At 37.3% G+C, this 10,472-nt stretch overlaps 1 protein-coding gene across 1 annotated transcript in view; it reads right to left on the bottom strand.

Moving 5' to 3' along the window:
* Window positions 1–3,055: 3,055 nt before the first annotated feature.
* Window positions 3,056–10,472, bottom strand: part of CLSTN2 (calsyntenin 2) — a gene marked incomplete at its 5' end in the record, with an annotated part of 68,932 nt that continues 61,515 nt past the window's right edge. The window contains 5 exons of the mRNA XM_009700714.1: window positions 3,056–3,271; window positions 3,926–4,110; window positions 5,716–5,839; window positions 7,323–7,468; window positions 8,096–8,266. Coding sequence (XP_009699016.1) covers window positions 3,056–3,271; window positions 3,926–4,110; window positions 5,716–5,839; window positions 7,323–7,468; window positions 8,096–8,266 — 842 coding nt within the window. The remainder of the gene's footprint in view (window positions 3,272–3,925; window positions 4,111–5,715; window positions 5,840–7,322; window positions 7,469–8,095; window positions 8,267–10,472) is intronic.

Below are 10,472 nucleotides of genomic sequence, written 5' to 3'. Positions count from 1 at the left end.
TGTGTGTGGGTATGTGTATGCATGCATAAATGTATATGTTCTGGTTTGGTTTTTAAGCAAGTAGTTTACATCAAAAAATAATTCATGGAAGGCAGGAAATATTGTTAAAATTATTTCAGAAAAAAGTGATGTTTCTATGTTGTTCTACTAGTAGGCTTCTGCTCATGAAGCTGTTGCTGCCAACTTCTATACAACTATTATAATATTAAGGTTCATTTTGTGGAGAAGTATCTCATTCTCCCTAACATTTTGTGAAAAGGCTTTTTCTGTTTATTTGAATGAAAAATGCTGCTTAACACATGCCAGTGAGGAATCTAAAATAAATACAGTGATACAATTTGATTAATATCTTGTTGCAAACTAAATTTTAGTGATAACACACATGCCTGTTTACTTTGCTTAGGTTTAAAAATGTAGATTTATTTACAGTAAATACTTTGCCTCTTGTGTAATGTATTGGCGTGACCTGAAAAGATTTGCTTCCAGTAACAAAAAAATAAAACTCTGTTAGATGAAGAAACACTCTGATGAAGACATGAACATATAAAAGAATTAAAGGTTGTCAGTAAGGTGGTAAATTACTGTTTTCCACTTGCCCTAATGTTTGCTGTGATAACAATGATAATGAGGAACAACAGAAAATTTAAAAATAATTTAAGTCCAGTTTTAAATCTGAAATTGACTTCTTTTAAATATCTACTTTCAATTTTAAATCTTCTTTTTTTCTGAGCAGAAAGCTTTGTGATAAGTGCTGATAATAAGCATCATGAAGAGCCTGCTTCATGTCACTAACAAAAATTAACACTAGGAAATTATTTAGGATACTAGGAAATGATCTAACATAAATTTTCTGTTCAAGCTATTCAGAGATTTTAAAACTAATGTTTTCTTAAACAGAAATTTTGGCCAATTTAAAAGTGTTTATTCCTGCAGATAAATTCTGTTTATGTGGGCTTGATTCTGCAAATATTCTTCTAAGTTTTAGACATGTGAGAGACCAGAATGAAAATAAAACAGGACTGCTCACATAAGAAAACTTCTATATTGCCAGTCTTAACAATCACGTGACAACATGATTGTTGGCACAACAAAAAGGAGCATGAAGATCTTGAATTTTAAAATGAATTCAGAGTTCTTTTCATTTACTTTCTAGTTATTAAACTACAATGTCTAATCACTGTCAGTCTTTTCCTGCCACTCTATCAGATGCAGAAACTAGAATCAAAAGAACCCACAAACTCACAATATATTCTCTATATTCCAGGACATTCAGGAGCTGTTAATAATTTAGTATTGAGGGAAGTGGATACCCTCAAGATTGCTCAAGATACTCCTTGTGATATCAACTACCATTCATGGGTGCTCAGGAAGGTCCTGTTGTGGTAAGACTGACTGCTTGTTTCTTTGGGAGAGAGAAGAGGAAGCAGCTCATTTTAAACAGAAAATTACAAAAGCAAAAGTCAATGATGAAATTGTAAAGAAAAGGAATTACTTAGGAAAAAAAACAGACAAGCCACTAGGCAGCATTCACTTCCATGCCATTTTGGTTTTTTATGCATTAGAGCAGTTATCCTAGCAAGTGCTGCATCACTTGGTATGCAGAGCATTTGAAGATGCAAAGATAATTAAGGAAAGGGAACAAAAATCACACCACACAGACTCATTTATCAACACATCGTATGTAGCTTTGCTTTTTTTTTTTTTTTCATTTTTAAACAGTGTTTAATAAAAATATGCTGTGTTACCATAACAAACTAAAATACTCTCTCAATCTCTTAAGAGTTTAGTTTTTGTTTTCACTTCTTTTGGTTCCAGGTAGGTTTTATTTGTTCTTGTTCAGCTTTACTTTATAAAACCTTTTCTCAACATTAATGGCTTTAGAAAGAAGAAATAAGAGAATTATGAGCCCAAAAGAGAGCTGACAGTTGTGTACGGTGTTGTTGCTTTCTCTTGTGCCACTCACAGGTGGGTGAGCGAACAGAAGAAATAGGGCATAATGTTTTATGGAATGTGGTCAGACGGGAATTCCAGCTGGTATTCACTAAAGCAAAAGGGAACATTTTCATCATGTGAAATCATTGTTAAAATCCCAGCCATACACTATGGAATAATGGGGGGGGTCACTTATTTTCCACTCTTTCAGTAAGATATTGTTGCAGCAAGCTAATGATTTTACAAGACAGATGGTTTAAAGCATCGATTTGCTGCAAATTGCTCAGTCCATAACTAATGAGCAGCTCTACAGGTTTTCAGTAAATCAATCCCATTAGAATTTACAGTTTGCATAAGATCGTATTACTCAACCTGTGGACAAAGAATGATTTTTTTTTATTATTTTGTAACCTTCAGCAGCCCCTTCTTGTTGCTGTTTTTTTTAAACACTCTTAAGTTTTATGGGTGGGTTGGATAAAATCTCTGTCTTGAGGGTTCTGACAGCATGCCTGAAAAAAATACACTGTCCACTTCTACATAGGCACAAATGCATCCCATGTCAAGTCCTAGATATTCCCTTGTAGAAGACAGTTAGTTAACATCCAAGAAGGCAGGACGAGATGACAAATGGAATTCACTCTGTGTCACCTGTACCACTAAAACTCTGCCCCAATTTGAAGAGGGATTATATTTTACACCTGTAAGAGTGTGAAGTCAAATGGCGACTGTTGTTATTTGGACCCACACAAGTAATTCTTCATAACAAGCTGAAATCTCTCCTGTATGAAAAAATAGCAAAGGCAAAAACCTCTATGGATTGAGTGACAGGACTTTTGTCACATGTCTGCGGTACAGAAACAGGAAATTGAGAACTACGCTTGCTGATAGATCAAGTTCTAGATATTACTTCATTACTGGTGATGCCAGTATAGTTGTACCATGTTTTCTCCGGACTTTGCAAGAAAAGGGTCAGTTTTATCATTATCGATTACTACAACAAGATCATTTTAGGCAAAACAGTTATAGGCAAGTAGAAGTTCAAATCCTGTCAATGAATTCATAGACTCTGAAAAAACATTGTATTGGTTGTTACAAAAGAGCAATGTGGCTGGAGGACTGTTTGTTAGTACGGGAGTGTTGAATCATCCCACTCCAACTGCTCTTGCCTGGTGGCATTCTGTTTGTCTCCCTTTTGGACAATCACTTCCTCTTCCTCCTCCTCCTCCTCCTCCTCTTCCTCTTCACTTTCATCTGATTCAGCACTGGTTGTGTCATCTTCTTCATCATCTATCTCTTCTTCCTCACTCTCCTCTTCTGTCTGGTGAGGCTTTTCATATTTCTACAGTACATTTAAAGAAAGGAAAGAGACACAGTAGAAGAGAAGTGCCTTCTTGCTAACCAGCGGCCGTGAGAATGTGAGCATTTATTCCACATTTAGAAATGCTAACACGTTGGGAAAATCTGCTTTCCATCATTATGTGACTATTAGGTATCAAGTATGATACAATTCAGTAGTAAACATTCAAAACCTACTGTAACAGTATGGATGGAAAGCCAATTAAGCAATATCTTTGTTAGTTAAGCTGCCAAAATTTAATGCTTTGGTGTCAGTTTCTGTGAACTGCTGATCATTCCCCCTCCTTTTAGTGTATTCCTGCTTATATTAAAAAGTTAAAAACAAAGTAACTGTATCATCTTGGGTGCCTAGAGTGCAAATATGGACGGAGAGGAAGTGGTGTACCCAAGAATTCTTCACCATCCTATTTAGTAATTATATATGACAACAAATATTAAGGGCTCATTTATATATTATCATGGTGTGCAGAGCTGAAAACTGGGATGGGGTCCTGAGTGTATGCACATACAACTGTTCTACCAAGCCTAAACAAGTATACTCTGAAAAGAGTCTTAAAATGCACTGCTGAGTAAGCTAGCAGCCCAGACAGTAACTCCTGGTAGTATCATGATATAACACTATGCCTGAGTTATGTACCTCCATGGGGTTGACAGTAATAGTCAGAGCAGAATCATCCCAGTCCATTTCATTTTCTTTACTTCCTTCGTTGTCTGCAGAGCTGTGCTGATGAGCTGTCCGAATTCGGTAGACCCCCAAGGTTATGATGAAAATGAGTATGCTCACACAGGTTATGATAACGATAGTAGCCACACTTGGAACAACTGGAACAAAAGGTGGAAAAGGGAATGGGCTTGTATTTGTAGAACAAATGGCCTACAAAACACTAAATACATTGTCTATTTTTTCCCCTCAGCACCTCTGCCTTTGGACTGAGAAACAGCACAGCCGTCTGCCATATGTCTGGGACTACAGAAAGTGTTGACAATTGCCCACTTACTAAGGCAGAGCATACACGAATGATGTTTACCGATATCGTCTAATTAGTATCCTAAATCATAACTAAAAAGTGAGTATGTCTACCATTTGGTTTTTAAGCCACTTTACAGAAGACAAGTAAGCAGTGCAGAATCAATTAGTTTCAGAACAAGTGTTTTTGCAATAAGGTTCAGTTATCTTACCTGCTTATTGTCCCCTTCTGAGTACAGCTGAGGCATTAACCTCACTTGTGAGAAAAAGTATTTTTCAAAGGTTTCGAACACTTGTACTGTGACTTAAATGTCAATCTCCAAGAAATAAAATAACACATTGCCACTCTATTTGCCTGTGTTACAACCTTCCTGGGAGACTCTTGAGGATTTAAGACACTTTTCCTCACTGTTCTGTTGCACTCTGACAAGCCTCTGTCTCCACCTAGGCACAGGAAGAAATCTCTCTGAACTACTCTTACATTATCAGTTCCATAATTAGGTAGTGCAGAAGTGCTGCCACTTTCTATGTACCTTTGCTACCTAGGTAGTGCAGTTGCCAGAGCTATAGTAGTTCTGTACCCCATTTTACCACCTTGCCCTGCATGTAAGAGTAGAACTCTGAAATCAGAACAGTATTAAAGAAGAACGAACTAGTTTGCAATAGTTCATTTTGTAAAAATTCAGTTTCATTTTAGTAATATGTCTGTACAAGTGTACAGAAAAATACAGCCGTTTTCTAAGCATAACTGTATATAACTACTTATAACTACCTACACTTTACATCAGCTTTACTTCTTTACATACGTATCATTCAGCTAAAAGGATTTCAGAATCCAGCATTTAAACAGATATCTTTGCCCTGGGTTTAACTTCATTGAAAAGACTTCAGATTTAGGTATATATTTTAACTCATACAGTCTAAAAATTCAGTTTAAATTCTGTATTTAATATATACTGATGCCCCTTGCACATGGCTAGGTGGACATATCTTCTCTCCAGAGAGCTCCAGACTGAGGCCTGGATAGCAGCTAAAAGAAGCATTGCAGCAATTATACATTTAAAAAATAATACAAACATTTCTTCCTTTTGCTTAGAAAGAGGTCAGCAGAAATTAATATGCCATAGAAATACAGATGTACAAAGATGACATGAGCATAAATACTATCCTTCATGTGATCTGATACTAGAAACAAGACATTTTCTTAACTATGTGGGTCAGAGTACATAACTAATCAAGACTTTAAAAAACGATACCAGTATTTAATTACAAAGTACCTTCTTGGAAAGAAAGAATAGAATTCAGTGTTACCTTCTTTCATACCTGTGCAATGATCTCTGTGAGGTTTCACAAGCTGTAACTACTGACTTCACAGCTTTATTTGTTGACCAGGCTGAATCACAAGGGAAATACCAACATACCAGAATCATTATGAGCACTTCTGTAAAGTTGTCACATACCTGAGTTGTGAACAGCACTTATGCTTCCCTCTGGGTGGTGGACAGATTGGAGAAATTGTGGTTGTACTATCATATGATTTACATGGTCCATGAAGTTGGAGTTGGAGCTGTGTACGATATTAACCTGACACAAGAGAAAAATAAGAGATCAGATGCTAAAAAGTGCCTCATATTCCAAGCCTGCTGGCTCCATACACTACAGTGAACTATGAATTTCACCAGCAGATAGGAACATTATTATATAGATCTTAAAGGCCAAATCTACTTTTTTATGGCAGTGAAAAATACACAGGTTAAAATATTTCTCATTTCTAGCATTAAAAATGCATTCTAACATTTCTAGCTGTAGACTATGAAGTGGCAGAGAAAAAGATTTTTTTTGATTTACCTATCTGGATTAGTAGTGACTTTTTTTTCCCCTATACTAATCAGCTTTTAGGTGTTCCCTGAAAGTTATTGGGAGATTTGTCACTCTGAACATTGACAGAGAATGTATCAAACTTGTTGAGTTTAAAACCGAAACACCAAGAGAGAATTAAAAGAGATTTCAGTTTTTCCTATGTCCCTACTTTCAGAGTGACTTTCTTTGAAGATACTCTATCAGTTCTCTGTCCTACTGGTAGTTATGTTATAAGCAAAACCTCTCAAGTCATTGTCAGGGCTGAAGAATGCTAAGGTGAAAAGAATTTTCAACACAACGTAAACATGTAAAAACTTTCAGAAGCAATTAATTAAGTTTTGAGCCTATTGCTAAGAAGGTCCTGTCCTTTCCTGTAGTTACTTGGTACCTGGGTTCCAGGCTGGACATGTTGGTTCTTGAGAATAGGTCAATGATTCTTGCTGAGGTGCATCAGCAGTAATTCTCAGTCCCTGAGCCATTGTGCTGCACTGGACTTAGTACCAGCATTCCTAAGCTCAAAAGAGCTATCTAAATATTCCTGTGGTAACTGACTATGTCTGGGTAGTGGATCCAGGAGAATATGACAGATGAAGTCCATCCTATGCGTTCGTTACCTGTATACTGACTTTCCTCCTCAAAGAAATCGGAAATAATGTAAATTACCAGGAATTATTTCCATCTGATGAAGAACAAATTATAAAACTTATTGTAAGGGGGTAGTGCTTTGAAAAACTGAAAAGATGAATGCTGCAGGAAAGAAAAGTATGCTAGGTCAAGTAAAAAAAAAACAAACACAAGAACAAACTAATCTAAGGAAAATAATGAGGCTGTAATGATTTACTTTCAAGCAGATGTATAAATCTTCAGAAAGACCTGAAGGAGATTTTACATCATGGAAAAACAAAGATGATGACCTTCGCCTCTGTTCTGTTTGAACAGGCATTATTCTCTGTGTTAGTGGAGTTGAAGAGAAGGGTCATCTCCTTACATAGGCAGCAGAATAGAGACCGCCACATTGAGGAATGACCACAGGAGAAGTCAACTTCGTATTTGAATGGAACTTAGAATTTTTCCTCTATTTGATTATAGTTACCAGGACTTGTCAATCATTTTACTTATTTTAACGAAAACTCAAAATGTTGCTGAAGATAAGGCTAGTGCTCAGCCTCAGTGCCAGAAAAGAAAATTTGACTAAATGATTGCTTACCTCCAAGTTAAATTCATTGCTAGTGTAACGTCCATTTAGCTCTGAGCACTTGACTCTGAACTTTCTGTCAAAGGTGGTAGAAGTGTACCAGTTACGATATCGAACCTGCCGAAGAACCTGTTCATAGTTGTGCATGCTGTCCACACCTGAAATGGTGGTAGAGCAGTAATAATCTCAAGGAGATGCTGTGAAACAAATGCTCTGTTCGGTACAGGAGAAATCAAATGTTCATGGAAAATACAAAATTTGGCAGAACAATCTGAAAATGGCAGTGGATCAAAATTGCCCTGATAGAGCCTCTAGCTGATACTAAATTATGTGAGAATAGTTTTTGGAAATGAATGTAGCTCCGTAATGGGGAGGAACAAATACAACAGCAAAGATTTAGACTAAATTATTTAGTAATCAAAAAAAGGGCAATGAGTCACCAGCACTGTGCAGGAGCACTGAGGAATCCCCATTCCCACATTCCACTGTGATGGTCCATAAGAACCCCCACATTTAAAGAAAGCACTGTTGCTATTGTTCTTATTTGGGGAGTAGCAGGAGGGTTGCTGAGATCAAGACAAAGCTGTGCTGTATTCCAAAGGATAAACACAGCATACCCAGAGATCAAGAAGTGACTATGCTTTTTGAGACTCAGTCTTTCCTGGAGTACTTTAGAGCTAGTACATCACATATGTCTGCCTAATTTCTTTCACATTAGTCCTTTCATTCCAATAATGTGATTGTTGGTGGGAAGAAATAAAAGAAAGCAAAGTGAATGAACGTACCATAGATTGAATAGCCTGCTGTGGAATTTGTGGCATCTAGATGTTTTCCTTGAAGCTCCATGTGATCTAGTTCTAAACACTCTTGCTCGGGATCTAGTTCTGCACCAATGACCAAAATATCACAGAAATCCAAGTTGTGGAGCATTTCCTCTAATACGACTGGCTTATTGGCTGTGAACACATGGCATATACCATGAAAAAAAAAAAGAACAAAGAAACTAAGATAAATGATCACAGAACAGCCCAGTCATTTCATGTGTTTTGCATCAGGGCTTTCAATTTTTGCAAAGATTGCTGAATTGTTTGTTGCTGATACTAAATACAGCACACTTGAAGCAAATCAAAAGAGAAGTGTCTTGCCTGTTCAGGTGTTATGATGATGAAGGCCTAAAAACACAAAGTGAGATAGAAAATACATTGCTTTGTAACAAAAGGCATTCAAGAACAGTACTGGAAGTAGAAAACTGAAATTCGATCTTGGAAATAAATTCATGTAAACAATTCTGGTTTTCAGTAGTGTATTGATACCACGTTGGTATCACACATTCATTTGTTTCTTAAGGAAAATGGAACTGGAAAAATACATGTCAAATACATCTATGCTTGGATGATTTGCTCAGTTACTCTATGGACCATAAAGAATTTGCGTTACAAAGAACATGGCCGTCTATCCAAGAGCATGGTATTATCATAAATGGCAAGATCTTGTGTTGTGTGACTTGGGGAAACTGAGTTGTAAACTGACTAGCCTTCAGTAGGTATGACTTAAAAAATTCTGTTACTGGAAAAAGAGTAGCATATCAATTTAGTATTTTAATTCCCTGGTCAACCTAGCACAGAGTGTCTGGCAAGACTGCTTAACCAGCTCCCTGAGGGTACTGCAGACACAGAGACTGCAATCTTGGAACTTAGTGCCTGCCCGTTTTGCAAATTTCATTTTAGAGGGTATATGGGGAAGGAAGGCACAGACAGAAAGGTTTTATGCCCTAGATTCCCAACTCGTGGTACAGTGAATTTGGGTATGTGAACTCTAGGTACAGCTCTAACTTACCTAAAAATGCAGACCCAACTTAAATTTACAGGATAGGCAAATCTGAGTATTGCTAAGGCTGACAAGTTGGACTATTTAATGGAGAGCTATGAGAGACAGGCCAGAGCTGGGCTGCAGAGCAAGGGAAAAGCCTGAAGTGGTCAGCTTTGCCGCTCTGGCTGTCAGTGGGCAAACAGGAGAGGCAGGGGCAGCAATTTTCGCTATTGGCATGGTCCCGCTGATTTCTCTACTGAGGCAAGACAAGCAGCAACGTACTGGCATTCGGGGGGCCTGCTGCAGGTAAATAAGGCCTCAGAGCCATAGTCATGCTGCTGCCTGTGGCAACTGCCTGATCTGCTTTTGACGAGACAGATCTAACGGGTCCGTGACTGGGGAGTACACGGTGACTACAGCAGCCTTCTCAGCTTTGCCATGTGCATCTCTGCTACAGTCGTGATTGGTCAGGTTATGGAACTTCCCAGTAAGTGGAAAAATAGCTATAGGTAGAGGTATAGGTCAAGATTTATGTCTGTCTTTGTCAGATAATATCTGGGCTGAGAGAAATTATGAGTCAAGCTTATAATGCAGGAATTGAGACTTAGAATTCAATAATCTTTTACAAAACACAATTCTTCTGAAAGCCAATTATTATCTATCCATTTTAACCATTCTTAGTAGAAATAAACAAAAGATGGCACATTAGGAGGTGCCTAACTTTCAAGGAATTAAATGGTAGTGTAAGAAATGCTGCTGTGCTCCTTTTCAGGGTGAGACTCGGGCTTTTTAGGTTACAAGGTGCTACAACAGTAACTATGTCAATAAATGTATCGGGAAAAATTGGGATAGATAAAACTTATGAACTAAACTGGAGGTCAGTAGTTCCTAACTCACTGAACAGTTTTGAAGATGTCATAACATTTAGGGTCATGGAGCACCATATGCAGTGGATATTATGATATCATACACTTTCCAGCCTTCAGAGGACAGGTGCAGTTTCAGGCAAACACTAAGCAGCATTATTACAGAGCATGGCTTCAGGGAATCGATCACAAGCCCCTACACTTGCACATCATTAGCGATTTTGTCTTTTCAGGAGATGTACACCTAGTTGCTGCTTATTCTCGTCCAACAATTATTGTTTAGAATGATTCCTCAGATTACTAGGCTTTTCATTTACCTTGCACACAAACATCCAAAAGGAAGATTCCTTTATAGACAATTATTTTAAACCTTATTTATATTTTTGAACATTCACCTACTGTTGAATATTAATAAACACATTGCTCAGCATAAAATAATAATACAGACATTATCCATAATAATATCTAGATATATTCATAATAATAT

The sequence above is a fragment of the Cariama cristata genome, unplaced genomic scaffold (assembly GCF_000690535.1).
Source record: "Cariama cristata isolate BGI_N322 unplaced genomic scaffold, ASM69053v1 scaffold6915, whole genome shotgun sequence".
Lineage (NCBI taxonomy): Eukaryota > Metazoa > Chordata > Aves > Cariamiformes > Cariamidae > Cariama > Cariama cristata.
Note: the sequence above shows the minus strand (reverse complement) of the source record. Positions and strands in the feature narration are given on the sequence as shown.